Source organism: Chionomys nivalis, chromosome 20, assembly GCF_950005125.1.
Source record: "Chionomys nivalis chromosome 20, mChiNiv1.1, whole genome shotgun sequence".
Taxonomy (NCBI): Eukaryota; Metazoa; Chordata; class Mammalia; order Rodentia; family Cricetidae; genus Chionomys; species Chionomys nivalis.
In genome coordinates this window covers 52,076,097-52,096,640 of record NC_080105.1, presented here as the reverse complement: position 1 = coordinate 52,096,640, position 20,544 = coordinate 52,076,097, and the positions used below count along the sequence as shown (strand labels likewise).

The window sequence follows — 20,544 nt, the reverse complement described above, 5'->3', positions numbered from 1 at the left end:
GGAAAATCCAAGTTACAGTCCACAACCTCAGAGAATCTAAACAACAAAGAGGACCTATAAAAGACATACATGGATATACATAGAAGTGGAAAAAAAACCCAAGATCTCATGAGCAAATTGGGAGCATAAGGGGCATGAGAGATGATAGAAGGGCAGGGGAAGAAAGAGAGGAGTGGAGAAAAGTGTATAGCTCAATAAAAACAATAAAAAGGAAGAAGTTATTTGTAATCATGGTGATGGAGAGTTTTAGTTTTACATATCTAGACTCTGAATCTGGGCAATCTTTAATCATCCTACCCTCTATCAGGAAAAACCTATAACACATATTCCTAGCATATCACTTTCTAGCTTTCTCCACTCTCCAGCGGGCACCAGAGACCTACAGCAGCCTTCTTTATTTTTGCTATATCATGCCGGCCTGATGCTTCTAAGAATATTGTTTGTGAATGTCCTCATTTGTCATGTTCTTTCTTCTGTAAAATCTTGCAAGGTTGCTTCCATGCCCTGAGTTTGGGATAACCCAGATTCGTGTTTCTGGGCCATGGACACTCATGTTTGAGTCTGAACAAACATTCCCTATTCCTTTGATGTGAGGACTGTGTTTTGTATTGGCATTCCAAAGCAGCATCTGAGAAATAATATTCAACATCAAATGTCAACAGCTGGCTTACTCTTCCCTACATCTTCCCTGGGTGCCTAGACTGACATTAAAAGCCAAGATCACGGGATTGTGTTAATGCTATTGGTTTCTAATGTACATCTTAACTGTAGAAAATATCTATAATATAGTAAATGATAAACAAATATGTATAGGCCAATGAAAACTTTTGATTCTATGAGAAGAAAATTAAATCAGTGTTTGTGTTCAGTGAAAATATGGAGATAATGTTTAGTATTAATGTAGACAACACTTTTTTTTGCATGGAGGGCTAGAAGTACCCTTTTAAGAAGCTTCATGCTATGAGTTTTGGGGTAATCAAAATTTGTATTAGTGTTTTATCCAGTCTACTTATCAAAAATACCCCTGATATTTTTTTATTTAAAGTAAATTGACAAACATTGGTGTTTATTTGAAAAACATTGTATTTTTCAGTATTATCAAAAAAGGAAAGCAAATTCAGAGTTGGTGCATACATTCCAACCCTATCACATGATCTATGTTAAGCAACATGGCTGCCTTGTCACTCATAACCACCCTCCCAGCACGTGTTATTATCACTCTCTCCTTACCCATTTGCTCTATGCCTTCCTTTGCAGAGTCTTTTCAACATGAGCTCCAAGTTCACCAAAAACTCCATTATGACTGCTTGCTGTTGGACATCCTCAATGCAGATCTGTGATTAATGGTTTCCTTTCTACCAGCAGAACCCAGCCACGCTGCTGTACACTCCAACTTGTGTTCTAATGGAGCTGAACACTGGCCTCTCCTCAACCCCTGCCTCAGTTGCTCTGATACAGTCTCAGAGAACATGACACTCACTGCCCATATGATTCCCCCTCTCTGCTTTTTTAATTGAAAATAGATTCTCATATAATATATCTTAACTACAGTTTCCTCTCCCTGTACTCCTCCTAGCTCTGCCTCCATCTTCCCTCTCCCACAGATCAACACCCCCTCTGTTTCCTCTTCAGAAAAGAGCAGACCTCCAAGAAATAACTGTCAAACAGGATAAAATAAGACAAAGTGAATGCCCTCATATCTAAGAAGGGGCTGTTTGCGGTGTGAACAGCCCCACTTATTTCTGCCTGTGAGGACAAGCCTACTTCTGAGGATATCTTCCACTGCAATGGTCTTTGCATGCATAGGGATCATGGGATTCCGTGAGATTCCTCCATCTCTTACCAACATCATGGGAGTCACATTTTTAAGAGAAAAAAATAAGGGCTGTCTTGAGAAAACAGGGATGGAGGCATGACCCACAAAGTTCTTTCTGACATCTACCAGGTGCTGGAATAGTCAAGATGATACAGAACCATCTTCAGCTTCACTGTCTAACAGTCAAGAAACCTGTGAATGCCCTGGTATTTCCAGAGCATTTTATTTTCATTCTAAGATTTATTTAATTTATAAACATGTTCTTTTTTTTTTCCTTTGGTTTTTCAATACAGAGTTTCTCTGTAGCTTTGGAGCCTGTACTGGAACTAGATCTTGTAGACCAGGTTGGCTTTGAACTCACAGAGCTCTGTCTGCTTCTGCCCCACGATTGCTGGCATTAAAGGTGTGTGCCACCACCACTAGGCTTATAAGCATGTTCTTGAATAGAGAACATTTTTATAAAACTTTTTCAGGGAATGTGGATTCTACTTCCTCTCTGGGGGAATGTATGGGATGGGCAAAGCAGCCCAGTGTGCTTTCTCCAAAGATGCCTGTGGAGGTCAGAATGCCCTAGCACACTGCAGGAGCCAAAGGAAAATAACAATCTTGGGACACCCAAGGAATCATCTGCCACCTGGTTTAGTCATAATGTGTTTTATTTTTCAATTTTCTGAGAGTAAGTATGGTTTAAAATTCAGTGACTTCATAGTTGTGTGCCCAAGATCAAGCTTCCCAAGCTTGCATTTATAAACTGAGGGTTTGAACTCTCATTTAAAAATTAAAAAAAAATTTAAAGAGGAATCTTAAAAATGTTCAAAGGTTTAAAGAGGAAAATTAGGTTTTTTGAAATACCCAGTGCCACCATTTAATATAATACCTCTATGTAAATACCCAAACTTAGCACTCAAGAAGTGGTTAAGTTCCTGCACCTAGAAGCCAAAAAGCTCAGATTTGCTGAGCAGTCCATTATCCTGTGCCAGGCATGGTGGCTGCGTCAGGAGGTGAGGGTTTAACCACCAAACCTGGTAATCTACAAGCAGGGAACAGAATTCCACGAGTGCTCAGCTGACGGCCTATGCATGTGTAGGAACAAAACACAAGACATTTTTCCTAGGTAAACTCCACACAGCCGAGTGTGTGCCTGTGTTTTGTCATGAAAATCAAAGTTAGTAAGTACGTCAGAAAATACGGACAGCACACTCAGCTATATTTGCACTCAGTTGCTTAAATTCCTGTCTACAGTGAGTGCTCCATCCCCCCGCAACCCATTTACACCTGGGAGAGGAGTCAGGCCGGTTAGAAACATGTGGGCACCATCTCCATCATTCCTAAGCAGGGCTGCTTTGAGCTGTGTTTTGTTTGCCTCCATTAGGATTCCAAGTGACACCTTTTGTCTTCATAGCCTGTGCTGTAACTGCACAACCAGGAGGAGCACAGGGGCAGCGCAGTTAGATGGAATCCGTTCAAACTGCCTGTCGGAGACAATGCTAACAATTTTATTTGTGGTCTATTAGGGAAATGGAAGCACTAACTCATTTCACAGAAGACCTTGACAGCTGTCAGATGGTTGAGAGTGTAACCGTACATATCACAAAGAGGCTCAACCAAGGAGGTGCTTTTCCCTGGTGTGGTCTCAGATTTTAACATGCCCCATGTCCTTTGGAAGCTGTGCCAGGGATCAAAACAATACAAAGTATGTATAGCTTGGGTCTCAACTGTCAATCCACTACATTCAAGGTGGCAAGATTTAGGGAAATACAGTGACCAATAAATGTCCGATAAAACTTGACCCCTGTACCACCAGGTAATAAGTATTCCTTCCTACTCACCACATCCCTATTGAAAAGTCTTTCATTCTCCATTCTCTGTGCAGTGGTGAGGTGGAAGAAAGGAATTTTATCACTCTGAAAAAGTTTATTTTCTTTTTCTTTTCATGTATATGTATATGTGCAAGAATGTATGCATGCATACACATGCTCCCATGAAGGCTGAGGTAATGTGGAGAGCCTTTCTGGACCTATCCAAAGATCTGTCTTTTTGAAGTAGGGTCTTTCACGCAACCTAAATGTCACCAATTCTAGTCTCCCTTATTAACTTACTGGGGGTCATCTGTCTCTACCTTGTGAAGCTGGAATGACAGATGTGCTGCCCTGCATATCTGATACTTATGTGGAGTCTGAGGATCTAAATTATGTCCCTCTTGCTTATGTGGTAAGTACTGTAAATAGTGAGACAACTCCCCAGAGCCCTAAGAAGTTTAAGGAGCCCTTTGAGCTTACAAAACCAATGTGATGATATGATTCTGTGGGTGGTCAACATGACTCCGAAGGAAAAACACAAGAGTGAGCCAGTCGGGAGACTGGAGTTAGGTATTCAAGGTAGGTAGAAAGAATCCTGCTCATCTTCCCTCTACATACCTCAGTGGAAGATTCTGAACAGGGTCTGGACATCCGAGTGACACCAAGAGAACTGTTCATTGTCCAGTGAAATAAGAAAAAAAAAAAAGTTCATTCACTCAAACTCCTGAGCCATCTGGTGTCTGAAGAAGGCGACTAACAAAGCTGACTGACCTGCTGGCTATAGCAGAACTACCAACAGAGTGGAAGATGCCTCTCCTCTGAAAATTCAGGGGGGCTCCTGACTATCAAGAGGAGCTGAAGCCAAATGAAAAGGCAAGGGACTTCCAAGATCCCAGTTATAGCTGAGGATCTACTGGCAGTTGATGATGACGGGAGGAGGGACTGTTAGATTGTTGTTGTTTCAAGGGTGTGGCCCCTGGTAGGTGGTTCATGCTCCAGTAGATATGTCTGCATCCATGTGCATATTGGCAAAGATAACTGAACCCAATGGGTGTCGACAGAGGCTGCTTGTTCATTTCCTGGCCTCCCAGACCTTAAATAACCACACAGAAACTGTATTAAATAAAACACTGCTTGGCCAATATCACTTAAGCATATTGCTAGATAGCTCTTATATCTTAAATTAACCCATTTCTATTATTTTATATTTTACCATGAGATTTGTGGTTTGCTAGCAAGGTTCCCACTGGCCGCTTATTTCTTTCTTTTCTGGTGGCTATATGGCATCTTTCTGACTTCCTCTACCCTCTCCTCTGCTTGGAATTCCCACCTTTCTCTCTTCTGCTAAGACACTGGCCTAAACAGCTTTATTCATTAACCAATAAAAGCAACACATAAACAGAATGACTTCCTGCACCAAATGGGTTATGTCTTAACGGTAGGAGAGTAGGCTGGGTGGGGAACATGAGTGGCCCCTGGGAGGAACTGCAAGGTGTGAGGTAGGGGTAGGTGTGATCAAAATACATCATATACATATATGAAAACTATCAAAGAATAAATTTAAAATACTCTTAAGTAAAATCAGCGAAGTCAAACAGAGAAGATGAACACCTCACTTCCCAGGGAAGAGAGCAGGGTATAATATCAAAATAACTATGTGGCCATGGCACCTGCCTTAACACATATGATTTTATATGGTACCTCCTTCATCTAGAAATATCCAAATATCAGCTGTGGTCATTTTCCAGTCAAGGACAGCTTCAATGGATGGAAACAACTCCAAGGAGCTGAAAAACAAGGCCATGTCTTCTCTGGCCTGGGCATGGACAGTCTAAGTCTTTCCTATGGGTGGATGCCAGAATAGCGGGAAAACTCTTTCTGCTTCAGAGACAATACATGCTCATTTACAGCAGTGTAAGGACAGAATGAGAAGTAGCATGGATACTATCTGTTAAATAGCTGTGCTAGTGTCCCTGTGGCTCAATAGGTGAGCTGGTAAATAGTTCGGAAGCTGAATGTGCAGACAAACAGTTGCATTAAATGTGGCAGAAGTACACCCGATACTATGTCCCAGATGCCACCTGGGTAACATTGTAATGCAGCGCAGAGGTTGTGTGCAATCCTCCCTAAGCCGACAACAAGTACTAATTTTATACAGTAGCACTCGAATCAAAGTTGCCTCCCTTATATTTTTCAGAAGTCATCTAATAAAATAAATTGGAAAACTTTTTACATTTACAAATTCGGTTCAGATACCATTATCATACAATGGGGCTGAGCCCATGATTCATGTATCCAGATTTCCTTCTAAAATGAGAAGAGTGACCACATCCTTTCTGTTCCCCATCTCCACCGTGTGGCATAGAGGAGGGCTCTGAATGAGGGCACAGTCTCACAAACTGAAGACTCGGATGGAGAGCGTTGCATCCCTACCGCACTAAGACGGACAACACGGCCCGTGTTGAAATGCCTTCAGCTTCAGCTTCCAGTTTGTTTCCCTCCCACGCCCGGCAGCGCCGCAGGACGTGCAACTGTCCCACTCACCAGCTGTCTGGGCTCTTGCCCAAGCTCCTCCCCAAATGCAGCTTTTCGTTCCAGCATTCTAATATTTAAAAAACATGTTTTTAGAAAAATATATGTCTGCTTGGAAAACAAAAACCTAAGCTGAGAATGAATTTGATCTAAATGACAACCCAAGCTGTATCAGGAACAGACAAGTATATGTTGCAAGCTAAACCACATAGAGCAGTGATTTTCCTTCCTCTTCCCCAAGGGTGTGAAAGAGGAATATGTTCACATCTGAAAACTCACACTTAATATCTACATGAAAGCTCTTAAAATAAACTCTGAGGCTGCCTGGAAAATCCTGAACTTTGCATAGTTCAAGATTGAAGCATTTTAACTTGTTCAGGTTCCCATAATCATAACTTTTCCTGGTGCTGGGAGTTAAATCTAGAACTTTGTATATGCTAGGAATGCATTTTACCATTGACCCATATCCCTATCCGACATTATTAGCTTTTAAGGAATAAATCTGGTGAATTAAGATAGTTGCAAAAATTTCCATGGAGGTAAAATTTCACCCCACGTTCTCACAGTTCTGATCAATATTTGGACACAGTTGACAGAATTTCCTATTGAGATTTAGGTTAGCCCTAAGTATTGAGAATTAAAATGAAATAACCAATCATGAAAAGTATACACACAAACTTCCAGTGCAACTCCACGTGGGATTCTTTAGAGTTCTATAAGATAATCAGCGTTTTATCTGGGGAAAGCACAACCTACCCCAATGTGTCATCTCTCAGCATGTGAGCCACAGAGAGCTCACCCCACACCTGTTGTTAAATGAGATCCCTTGTGGTCATTCCCCTGTTGTATTTAAGCAGAATACAAAGAAAATAAAATGGGGGGGGGGACCTGAATAGGCATGAATAACGTTCAAAAGAGCAAGCCTGAAGAATATGCATGTGAAGCCCAGTGATGCTGAACCCCAAGCTTCATGATCAATCATGCAAACAAGGGCATACACTGGGGGGAAAGCACAAACAGAAGTGCTAACCAAACCTCTGTGGACTGAACTAAAGATTCTGTAGCTTAGAGAGATGTTTTGACTGCTCTTTAGTTAGATGTACATTTGACATGGAATTTACCAGGGCCAGGTGGTAACGCATGTTAAAATGCCCATGTCTAACTATGGTTATCAGCTTCATTATATTTAATATAATATGAACATGTTTAACCAAAAACCTGCTAAAGAGGAGAGACTTCAAATAATCATTAAAAGTACTGTGGGTCTGATTGATCTGTGAGGCTCAAGAGTTTCATCTTGATCCAATATCCAGTACTTATTTTCAGCATGGCTGACTTGTTCTTTTTCCAGAACACCCTCTCCTCACCTGATTCCCACTCATGCCAATCTCCTGCTTGGTCTCCTATCCCCTCAACTAACCATCTCCAGCTGTAATCAAGTGTGGACGGTCCTTCTCCTCCTCTCAGATACTTCTATCTTACATTCCTGTAATTTTTAGAAGACAGAAATGGGCAAGTCAATAGAAACAGCAAGAGGAAACCTAGCCAAGATGTACAAGATACTGATTGATTAGGAGACGGACCATGACGCTGAACACGGAAGGCATGTGTGTCCTTTGGATATTCTTGGAAATGTCTTTGTGACCTTTCAAGCCATGTAAAGCAAACACAAGCATAGAGCGAGGAGATAGAGCAGGGTCCCAAGACAGAGACAACAAGAAAATCTGAGTACAAAAACAGCAGCGTTAAAGAATACCACACTGGTTTCACTTTAGAAGTGGCCATGCTACATTGAATGAAGATCTTCTAGGCTTCCTCTGTAGAAGTGACAGAAACAGCTAAGCCAGATAGTGACCCGCGGCATGGTTTGTGCACTCCCTTTACAAAGAAGGAAACCGAGGCAGTAAGAGGGCTGAGCAACACGTTCGGTGGCCACACTTATCATGGATGTGAAATGAGATAAAATCCAGCTCCGAATTCCGCAGCCACACCCACACGCACACATTTAAATAACGAAAATTAACACTTTTCATCTCTAGTGTCCAAACAGCCAGAGCATGCTGGGGTTTGGATGCATAAGGTCATCTAATTGCACACAGGATCTCATTAAGGATGAAGAACTTAAAACAAGATAAAAATGATGGGGACAGGGAGTCACCCTCTCTCTGAGGCACAGAAAATACATTTTAAATGATGGCCACTTTTAATTTTCAAATACTACCTGTGATTACATATTGTCAGATGTTGTTCATGTGTCCGTAAAAAAGCTTGGACCCATTTGCCGGGGATAAAAACAAGTGGTTGGAGGAACATCAACAGAAACAACAAAAGGCAAAAGCAGGGAGATGAGTGTTTACAAGGGAGCAAGTCTGAGTTATAGTCAAGATGCAAACATGCTAGGACATGAAAGAATTAGTAACAAATTGAGGCTGGAAGAAGCATGTACACCCATGCTTATTTGCTGCCGAGTGATCACTTTGAAGATGAATTTTCTTCCAAATCCCCTTGGTTTTTCCTTGTTTCTTTGACACAGGTTCCTGCTATCTGTGAACACAGCTTTAGTAAGTACACACTGTTTTCCCTTAAATGAAAAAGAAATCAAATACAACACTGGTTTGGGAACTGATTAACCCAATCATTAAAATAAGACTGTATCAAAGGACCTTTAATTACCTAGCCCCACTTTTCATTCAATTTCCAGTTAAGAGCTAGAGGTCTACAAAGAATATTAATGCTCACATCATCTTCAGGAACCTCTGGTTTCACAGCTTTCATTTCCTAACACTGTCAATACTTGTCTTAATTAGTGGTGGTGGTGGGGAGGAGAGCCGTGCATTTACACAGGGCAAACCAAGCTCAGGTTCTCACTCATCACTCAACGATGGTTGAAATTCACAATGTAGTCACTCTGTTGAGTTTCCTGAATACTCAAACAACCGTGTGTACTGCAGAATACCCATGAAAGTACCCAGGAACAGGCTATAAGTGCAAATACACGCAGGTGTACCTTACATGCTTCTGTAAGCAAGTCATCAAAATTCTTACCAAGCTCCTCTGATGTTGTGATCTCACAGACCCCAGGTAGATTTGCACTCAGAAGACAAAACAATTAGTTCTCTTTAAATCTAGAACTTTAAGGAGCTTCTTTAAAGCTGCAGGGGGGGGGAAGTGTGTGCAGCTGCAACAATGGAAATAATGTGTGTGAGAGTCCATGTATGTGTGTGTTGTGTGAGTGCATGTATGCACACTCAAGAATGAGAAAATGTGTATATGTACAATGTGAGCATGTGCATTTGTGAGTAAGTGTGCATGTGTGAACTGATGCATGAGCACATGTGAGTAGAAGTGTATGTGTATATGTGTCTGTGCGATTATGAACATTCTTGTTTGCAGTGTGCACACATGTGCATGTGTGTGTCCATCCACATGAGAAGACATATATGTGTACATGTGTAGATACGGATACATCAACACAAATAAGTATGCACGTGTGTGTGATGATGGACTACTTCTACTGAAACAGAGAGTAGTTTTTATAATGCAGAATTTATTCCCCCTTACCAGGTAAATGAATATGACAAACGTCCAATGCCAAAGTCCACAATAATAAATTACAGTCCACATGGGCCATTGTAGCTACGCTGATGGTAATGATACTATCCTTTTCTCACCGTGTCATGCATGAAATAAACTGCAGTCTTAGGCATGCTTTCTTGAACTGAAGTAGGAATCATAACCACAGAAATAAGGAGGTACAAAATAAATGACAATAATCAGACGAATTGTCGCAGGTTCACAGAGCCTGCATCAATCAATGGACATTCTGGTATTTCACTACATATGGAACTTTTTAGAGCTTCTTAAAGTCTAAGACATATCTTTTATTTCCACAAAGAAGCTTGAACACTCACAAAATCAAGCACAAATTCATGGCTGGTAGCAGCCAGAGAGGTTTTAGGACTCCTAAGCTAAGAAGGTTGAATAGCTGGGGTCTGGATCAGTTCCAGAAAGATCAGAGTCATGGCCTAGGTGCCTGGAGATCACCAGTTCAGGGACGACCCCACCAGTGGCAGGTGCAGGCCCAGGGCTCAGGCTCTAGTGCTGGGGTCTACATGGATCTGGTGTGACTTTCTGAAAGCATGGGATTGCACAAACTGATTTCACCCATCCTCCTTTCAATAGGTAACGTAGGAGCCTCAGGTAACCAGGAGCCACAGGTAACCAGGAGCCTGGGTAATCAGGATCCCCTCTTCTTGGGCGACTTTCTCTTTTGTTCCTCTTCCCCATTCCCCAATTGCCTTAAAGCTGAACATTCAGAAAGAAACATGACTTTACCTGAATCCAAGCATCATTCAGTTGTTAGGAACAATAGCACAACAGTTAAGGTCATCATTTGTTATGAAATATTTTCTTGTGGCCCTAGAATATTTACCCTGAGGTCTGTTGATTAGCACCTGTCTGAGGGGCTGAGGGCTTTAGCTGAGATCATGCCATAGTTGAAAAATGCTGCTGCAGAACCTTGGACGTGTGGTACCAACGTACTTGGTGTTGAACATCTTTGTCAAAGGAACAGAAGTGTCTGCATTGAAGTGAGCAAAGCTGGAGAAGGACCAGCTCAAGCCACTACAGAAAAGTGATAAGAGCTATCACCAAGAAGAAACTGGTTTGATTCCCTCCTCCCAGCATAAGAGGAAGAGGCTGGGAGCTTCTGTCATGATCTGAACCTGGCTAATAGGTGAGCAGGCTATAGAGAGATTCTGTTGCCTCCATACGTTCATAATCCTCATACAGAGCCTTCCCCAGTTCTTGTGATGATTCTTTCTTGTTCAGATGCATAGCTTGGACTGGGTTGGGTAATCCTTGCATGCAGACAACCACAAATACTAGGGTTCACAATGAAGGAGGAATGTGGAGCTTGTTAGGTTGGCCAGATAGCTAGCTACTCTTTTTTTTTTTTGGTTTTTCGAGACAGGGTTTCTCTGTGGTTTTGGAGCCTGTCCTGGAACTAGGTCTTGTAGACCAGGCTGGTCTCGAACTCACAGAGATCCGTCTGCCTCTGCCTCCCAAGTGCTGGGATTAAAAGCTAGCTACTCTTTATGAATCCAGGATGGAGGATATACATGCAAGAAATTCCCTCTTGAGGATTTCTATTCAACAGAAGGAAAGGCATGCAGGGTCAGCAGGCAAATCATAGTACAAAAAAAACCCAACATGCCCCCTGAACTGGTTGCCTATTGATCGTAGAAATCACAGGGCAATGTCTTGGTAAGATGCACCTTTCTCTGACTGAGTTGAAAGCTACATGAAAATGCCACAGCTTTGCACAGAGAGATAACTATGTAATAAGTGACCAAGAGTGTGTGAGTCCTTTTCCAGTGGATAAGGGGTTAATTTGGTGACCTGAAATAAGCCAGCTGTTCTGCACAGATGTCTTATGTCTATATTGTAGGCTATAAGCATGTTTTCCCTATAATGCATTTCAGTGGTTGTATACAAACCGTGAGTAACAGTTACCTAAACCATAGAGAAGATAAGATCTAAATCCTCAACTGCCATGCTTACCAATACATTTTCAGGCTTTAGGGGAAAGGAAAATAAACCAGTTGTTAAAATTAATTTAGAATTGATATGTTATTTAAGTTCTGTTCAGACTGTGCTATCTAACACCTGCTGAGGGGCATGTGAGGGAAGAGCCATTTTGTTTCTTGAATAAATTGTATCATAATCAATGAATCAAATGATATTTAACATACTCATTCCTCTACACTGTAATTTAGGTGATGGAAATGTTCAAAACCCACATCCCCAGCTATTTAAAACACACAGTACATATTCCTGGTCGTGGTCAATCTATCACTGAGTCAACTCATTTCTCTTGTTTCAACATCTTTCCAGTCTGGCTAACCTCTGGAGACAGACAGACCTGTTCTTAATTCTGTTGTGACTGAGCAGCACAATAGGATTCTGACACATGAAAATATTTTAGTTACGGCTTCATCAACTATAAGTGATAGCAACAAGGAACTTCATTTTACTTACAGAATTCTTGTGCTGGTGATTAGAAAGCACATTGTACAGACATTGGTACAGAAATCTGCCTGTCTATCCTATATCTATCTCAATATCTATAATTAGCTACTTGAATATTGATCTCTCTATGCACCATATCCCTCCATCTGTTATCTATTTGCCATATATTTATCTGTCTGTTGTCTGGGATATATCTGTCTTGCAGTGATCATCTTCTTATCTGCTGACCATATATCTATATGTCTATCATGTATATATTTACCAATCATCTATCTATAAACTGTTTTAATATATACTTGTAAAATAATAATTTACCTATAAACTAGATATAGCTATCATCTGTATACTAATCCTTCTATCTATGATGCTTCTTTCTCTCAACTATTACCAACCTTCCTACCCAGCATCTTTCTATTTTTAGCCTTCATTTTTACTTATCCATTTCATTTACCTATTTGTCTAACTATCCATTATCTACATATTCATCTACCCAAATCCACCTGTCCCTATCTACCATCTAATCATTATCTATATGATATATATCATATATAATATATGCATAGATACTTATAAACAAATATAACATGTATGCTTTTTATATCCAAAAGACATACATTATAGCTTGTAGAAAATATCTGCTTTAATCCACGGAATCATTTAAAGCAAAAAGCAAATATGATAGAATTCCTTAGAACTCACTGTAAGCCACATGTGGTCATGTATCTCATTAGGATTTATTATATAGAATTATATAAATTGTTTGGTCCATGGATGGAGCAAATGATACATGATAAGATGAGTATTTTCAGTCATTGGCTCAATTTATTCTGTATTTACCAGTTAAAATCCCCGAATTTCTTATACAGCAGTTTATAAACTCATTTGCTAACAAAACCCTAAAGCATGCCTTTGAAGAAATTCAAATACTCCATGTAGACAGCATTGGGAAGATATTTACAAATATTTTAATTGGGATTACAAAGTTAAATTCAATGAGATAATGCATTAATTGTAATACTTTAACTTATTGTTTCCACATTCATTATGTAGCTTAATATCCCCATGTATGAATAATAATTTGCACAAACAATGCTTATTGAAAACTACTGCCAACAATCATGAGTTCCCTGCCCACATGAAGACCATTGCCAAGGTTATCATATTTTGAAAGATGGCTGAAGTTTGGACAATTTTGCCTGTCCAAGCCAGTGAATGTGAATTAAAACTTTAAGTAGCAATATGTTAAATCCTATAGAATTTCTAGATTATGAAAGCAGTGCTGCTTTAAGGACCACAGGAGAAAATTCAATTTCCATTAAAGGGTCTGGACAATATATTAACATTATTTTGTTTTTTACTTTTTATGTTAACATTAATTAGATTGTTTCCTTCATAGAATAACCACATGTCTTGTCTCCTCAAAACAGAAATTACATGAGTAGAAGAAAATCTAAATTATTTTTTAAAAATATATAGACCACACTGAAAGCTGTTATAGATGTCCTCCTGACCACAACATTGGCCCTGCTTCCTCTCCTGCAGTTATCTTTTTTCTGTTCTGTGCACTCCTCAAACCTTGCCTCGATGGGTGAGAGTTGCCTCCCATCCCTGGGAACTTGAGCTATCAATGAGGTAGGGGAATTGTCAATGAGAACTTGGCTCTCCTCCAGGTAGCTTCCCCCATCTGGACTCTTCATTTTCTATAGAAAGCTAACACACTTGCATTTTTGCCATAGCCTTTGATGTACAACAGCAAGAAGTAATTGTTATATTGTTATATTAAATATTGTTTAAAATTGGTTTTCTTGACAAGAGATGTATATTTTCACCAAAATTTTCCTTCAAAAATAGTCTTATGTTTATTGGAAATTTCTGATAAATGGTTAACCATTGAAAGTCTAACTTACAAAAACACCTTCACATATGCTTTTAGGAAAGCATATTTAACAGAGCACACAGCTAAACTAAAATATAACTTTTCCAGTTATATTTCTGTATGAGCCTTAAACAAACATGAAATTATTTCTAATAGAGACAATTCATCGATGTTTTAGAAATTATAGTATCATCCAACATGACAGTCCCATAGCAGATCAGGAAGGTTTGGTGAACGGAGGCAGCTGCCAATCACTCAAGTATCAAGATTTCTATATCAGTTACCAGTAGCTGAGTAAAACACAGAACACACAGGTGGACTTTGTCAGGACAGAAAGGAGAATTTCCAGGGTTCCTGGAGTTTGGAACCATGTTCTGCTCTCTGAACAGAAATCATCTAGAAATGTAGGAAGGAGCGTGCCCCAGGGGCAGCAAACACTCACTGCTGTGGTGATTCTTTTTGCTCTATGATAAGCAAAAGACATGTGATTCTGGGCTCTAAGGAAGAAGGCAGGTGTAACTAAATTTTAAAGTTAATCAAACCATTGACCAAACATAAATCATCCTCCAACTGTCCAAAACTGTATTACTTCTTGACAGTCACACACTCAACAGTGCCCAACCCTTCTAGCAACTGACGCTGGTTTATATGAAAGAACAGTGAGCTCATAAACAAGTGACCCGGTCCTCACAGTGGAGCAAGGTAGCTGGAATTCCAACAGCCTAGATGTAGGAGAGAGATGAAGTCAGAAAAGCCTTCAGCCGGAGCAGGCTAGTATCTTCAGCATCATTGCATGGATCAATAAAAATGAAAGGATTGATCACGCTTTGCACAACTCCCCAGGGAACAATTCTACCGGAACTCATCACCCGACAACTGCATAGCAACCAAGTTCAGTTGCACAAACCAAGTATAGGCTTGAACTTTGCACAAAGAACATGCATGCCACAGATACGCAGTATCAAAGCAAACCAGAGACTCCTTTAAAACAAAGCACATGTGTTATAGAGGGACAGTGATCAATGGCTCCAACCACAGTGTACTTTTCTTGACTCCTAGGCACCAGAGTTTACTCATGTTACAAATGATAACCCTTGTGTTACACATGAAAGAGAAAGAAAAATCTCTGTGCCAAACTATATCAAACCTCTTAGATTTTGTACTTGCAAGTAACCAGTTCAATTACCTCTATCTGACTCAGAGAAAATCAGTTCCTCTCTCAAAGTCCACTCTCATTCTGTTACGGTTACACCAAGTCACCTTAAGAATAATAACAACATCACAACATCTCCGAGCACAAATCTGAAACTCCACTGCTTTGTGAGAGTGCAAAGGAGAGCGAGGCCAAATGAACTTCTCAATTAAAATTTTCGGTTTTGACAAAAATCCCTCATTTCACAAGACCACAATACTTAAGCCCTGCTTAGCAGCTGTGTGGCCAAGCGAAAGTTTTAATAGAACTCTTTTGGATTAAAAACAAATACTTTACAACATACCATTCTGTATGTGAACCCCTCGGATGTTACCATTGCAGTCAACGAAACAATCTGATTCATACATTCAGACCATTAAAGGAAAACTCAAGCATGTTCTTGGGCTTGGTTCCTTGACAGTTACAGAAGACAGTAGCATATCATTCCATCAACATATTAAAGAACAGCCCAGTACTTCCACCATGCATCCACTTTGCATCCACACCATGATCCCCCAGCAGCACCTGAGGTTATAAGATGCCAAGCACAGCAATCTCCTACCTTCATACATGGCCTTGAAACCCTGCGCGCTCACTGCAAAGTCCGTGGTGAACCAGAGCGTGAGGAGAGACCCGGTACTCACAATGGAGGAGGGCAGCTGGAATCCTGACAGCCTGGATTTAGGAGAGAGAAGAATGGTCAGAAAAACCTGCAGTTTAAACATAAATGTATTAACATCTCTCCCACATTGGTAGGAGAAGCTAGTTTACTGACATTCATTGATAATATTTTATTTCTTTAAGAGAGTCTTTAGTATGAGCCTCAGGCTAGCCAGGAAGAAGTGGTCTTTCTTCTCTCTCAGGTTTCTGACAGCTGGGATTACCTGTATGATACTATGCCCAGCCTCGATAATTCTTAAGTATGCTGCCTTAATCTAAGTGAGGTCATCAAAATTTAAAGAACCATCATACACACGTTTGATTTTAATGTCAATTAAATACTAGTAAGCCCCAAATTTTTATCTAAATGGCCTTTAAGAAAATTCTTTTTGGAAGAATCAATCGCCATTGTCTTCAGCAGAAAGTATAAGGACTACATAGAAGTATACAATTAAACCCATGTACACCATGTAAGACAGGAGACCCTGCACATGCTTCTGTGTCCAGTCCCATTTCCTACTCATTTGATGGCATGGGACTCCTCTAATACAGCATCTGTTTGGTCCTACATTTATTCCAAAGTAATAGCAGCTTCTTTAGAGGAGAAATGGCTTGCTTGTCATTGCACACAATGAAACTCAGTTACCTTCCTGAGATGTCACATCATTGATCCTAGCATTTATATTTTATTATAAATCTTTTGGTTTGTAAGAAACATTTTCCAGCCATTACTACATTTGAGTATTTTTAAAAGTTTTAGTGGCAATGGTCAGAACTCAAGAAGAGTAAACTAGTGACCACTAAGGTGTAAACTACATATGTGTAGTACTTTGAAAGACAATAGATTTTTTCCCCAAAGGTCAAAGGGAAAAGCGAAACTAGAACAGGCTATATTTCATTAAATTTAATAATTAAAGGGGTATCTTTGTAGATCCTTGCTGTAGGAAAGCAGTCTGCACACTAGGCATTGGTGCAGAAGTCAGAGCAAATATGTTTCCTCTGCAGGAGGGATCCTAGTGGCCTGCAGTATAAGTACCTCATTACAGCTGGTCAACGGTCTGGATAGACTCAAGATGATCTACTGGCACCGATAACAGCATGATAATTGATAAATAGGATGGCAGAACTAGCAAGTCGGAAAATGAGTTTATATTCAAATGAGAATTATTATGACATGGATTACACATACTTTTTTTTTATCCTTATTTAGTGTTGACTTAAAAGCTTTATTTGGTTTCATGAAAAAACAATCACCTCTCAAGCTAAGAGATGATTCAGTCTGTAAAGTTCTTGCTGTGTAAGCATGAAGACCTCAGTTCAGATCCTAGTACCGAATAAGAGCAATTACGTACACTGTAACTCCAATATCAGGGCTGGGAAAGGGTCTTCCCTGTAGCTCATTGGCCAGCAAGTTGGACTACATCCATAAGCTCCAGGTTTAGGGAAAGACCCAGTCTCAAATGGTAAGGTGGTGGATGATTGGGAAAGGTACCCAACCTTAACCTTTAGCTTCTATGTACATGTAGAACAGGTGTACCCAAATATGAGTACACACACACACACACACACACACACACACACACACACACGTGAACACTGCAAAAGTCAAGTCTTCTTAAGATTTTTATTAGGGCTGCTCAAAAGAAAAACTTACAATCTCGTTCTAGCATTACAATAATACAAAATCCAGGTAAAGTTTAAAACTATAGGCCAATATCACCAGTCTAGAAAAATGTGAAATCCTCAACAAATACTTGAACACTGAATATGGGTGTATGTCTAAAAGATCATTTTCCATGATCAAGTTGGCTTTATCATGGAGATGCACAGATTGTTTAACATATGTAAATCAATAAACATAATAAAATCACATAAATGATCCTAAAGACAAAAAAAATCACATAATCATTCCAAAAGATGCAGAAAAGGCCTTTGATAAAAAGCTAACCTATTTTTATGATAAGAGCACAAAAACCAATGGCCCAGTCCCAGCAATGCTTTGGTAAACAGAAACAGAATCAATCCAAATGAAATGTGGTTAAGAAACAAGGGAAGCCCACTACGTGGGCCACTGGCCTCTCAGGGCTTGTTTTACAGCTAAGTAAGCAAATGTTCTCTGGCACAGGTCCATGGAAAAGGGCTAACTCATGACCAGCAGACCAAACCAGGAAACATGACACAGATCACCATAAATAATACCTCTGACTTCAGCCGGGCGGTGGTGGCGCACGCCTTTAATCCCAGCACTTGGGAGGCAGAGGCAGGCGGATCTCTGTGAGTTCGAGACCAGCCTGGTCTACAAGAGCTAGTTCCAGGACAGGCTCCAAAACCACAGAGAAACCCTGTCTTGAAAAACAAAAACAAACAAAAAAAAAACCTCTGACTTCTACTTTTCAAAGGTTCAAAATCAGTCCATGCAAAATTCAACAAGTGGGTCCAGATAACACTTCTCTACTACCAGGATCCACAAGAAGAGAACTAAAATAGAAAATTAGACAACTCTTATTTAAAACAGGGCAAGTCTTTAAGGCCCATGCTACGGGAAGAACCCCTAGGTTTTACAGCACATTTATCACCCAGCAGAGGGAAAGGTAATAAATTAGATTTCAAAAAAAACTTGAGAAACTTTTTGCTGTGAAAGACACTATTAAGAGGATTCAAAGACATTCTGTAGCCTGAGAGGACATATTTGTGAGTTAATTATCAGGACAAGCTAAATTATCTAGAATGCATAATAGACTCAACAATGAAAAGCAAGCAAAGCAATTAGGAAATTGGAAAATACATGGAGAATAATGTCCTAGTTTGCTTTCTGTTGCTGTGATAAAACCAACACCAAAAACAATTCAGGGAAGGAAGGGTGTCTGTAGCTTAGAGGTCACAGTCTACCATAAAGGGAAGACAGGCCAAGTGCTGAAGCAGGAACCGGAAGACACGAACTGAGGCAGAGACTATGGAGGAACATGGCTTACCAGCTTCCAAGCTCACTTTCAGCTACCTTTGCTAAACAGCCCAGGCTCACCTCCCCAAGAGTGATGCTTCCTACAGTGGGTTACACCTGCCTATATCAACTGGCAATCAAGAACGCCCCAAAGACGTGACCACAATTCAATGGGAAGGTGGCAATCGCTTGTCCTGGGTTTGTGCAGGTTGATGGGTAAGATTAGGCATCACAGATAACATTGCCTAGAAGACAGGAAGTCCATGAAAAGTTACTAGGCAACCTTGAGTCACTAGAAAAATGGGTTTTTAAAACAGGAAAACATAACCACACAGCTATTAGAAGGGCTGAAGAAGAAAAAAAAAACTGATGCAAAGACTAGATAAAGACTAGATAAAAGGCAGAGAAAACTCACGTGTTTCCAGTCAGAGCGTGAACTGGTGCGGTCACTTTGGAAAACAGTTGGTCAGTTTCTTAAAAATAAACAAGAAGCTGGAGCGATGTCTCAGCTGTGAAGAGCATGGCATACTATTCTTGTAAACGTCCTGAGTTCAGCTCCCAGCACCCACTCGGCTCACAGTCACTGCCTGTGTTTCCAGTTCCAGGGGATTCATGCTCTATTTCAGCCTCCGTGGACACCCGAACGTACATAGCATTACACACACACACACACATGCACATGCACACACGCACACACTAATAATTAGCTAAAGTTAAATGAATATATAAAATAAATAACCAATGTATGAAACATAACTATTGTTCTTCTTGCCCTTCACCCAAAAGCCCCTCAAGTGATACAAATGTTATCTTCCCCATTAATATGTTGGCCATGCCAGTTCACTGTAACTTTGTAAGGTGTTACAAATAGGGAAGAGAGTTACTGAGGTTATACTGAATCCCTGTTAACTCTACGAAACTATCATCTTCTAAATATTGCATGGCTCATTAAAAACATGTTGGAAAAGTTTTAAAAAGACTTTTAAAGAAATATTAATAAAGTATGAAATAATCACTTAGTAGAAACACACAACGTATAATTAATAAGAAAAATGTATTCATTAACTTCCAAATGATAAATGAAACAAAACACTGAGAATGCTTTATTTAGAAATCAATCATCTTCAACTTTTCAATACATATTTCATTCATTGCGTCCCCTAGAACTATTCTGTCTATCAAGCATTTTCGCCTGCTCATTATTGGGCCGCATTATTTCTCATTGTAATTAAACTGTCATAATAATGGAATAAACAAGACAAAACACAAAGTTGGCCCACTTTCCCTGCCTCATTTTTCTTTATCAAAGCCCAGTTTACCTACATGTGAGCACTGGCAGATACAGAGAGTGAAGATCTTAGACAACAAGAGTGGCATTGGGAACATCTGTGGGGGGACTGCAATACGACCCCTGCTACATGCTCATCCCCTTGCCCACATCCTGACTCCTGCCAGCATGATTTGCAATAGATGCTGCAGCTCATCACTATGACTTGCTGGTCATAGAGAAGAGCTGGGAAGAAAGGTTCTTCACTCAACACAACACTCCATGCCACAGCTCCCTCTACCGAAAACCACCCTGTCAACACTGTGAAAGCATCAGGCTTCTGACCGGTTGAACTTCTGGCAGAGATAGAATGGCCAGGTAAGAGGATCTCTGGGGACAGTGACAAAAAAATCGATTTCATTCTTAGGAAA

The 20,544-nt window shown here is 40.2% G+C and overlaps 1 protein-coding gene across 2 annotated transcripts in view; it reads right to left on the bottom strand.

Moving 5' to 3' along the window:
• The window catches only part of Csmd1 (CUB and Sushi multiple domains 1), a 1,398,492-nt gene that overhangs the window by 955,157 nt on the left and 422,791 nt on the right, over positions 1 to 20,544 (bottom strand). For both annotated transcript variants that reach the window (XM_057752269.1, XM_057752268.1), the window contains exon 3: positions 15,808 to 15,920. In XM_057752269.1, the coding sequence (XP_057608252.1) occupies positions 15,808 to 15,920 (113 nt within the window). The remainder of the gene's footprint in view (positions 1 to 15,807; positions 15,921 to 20,544) is intronic.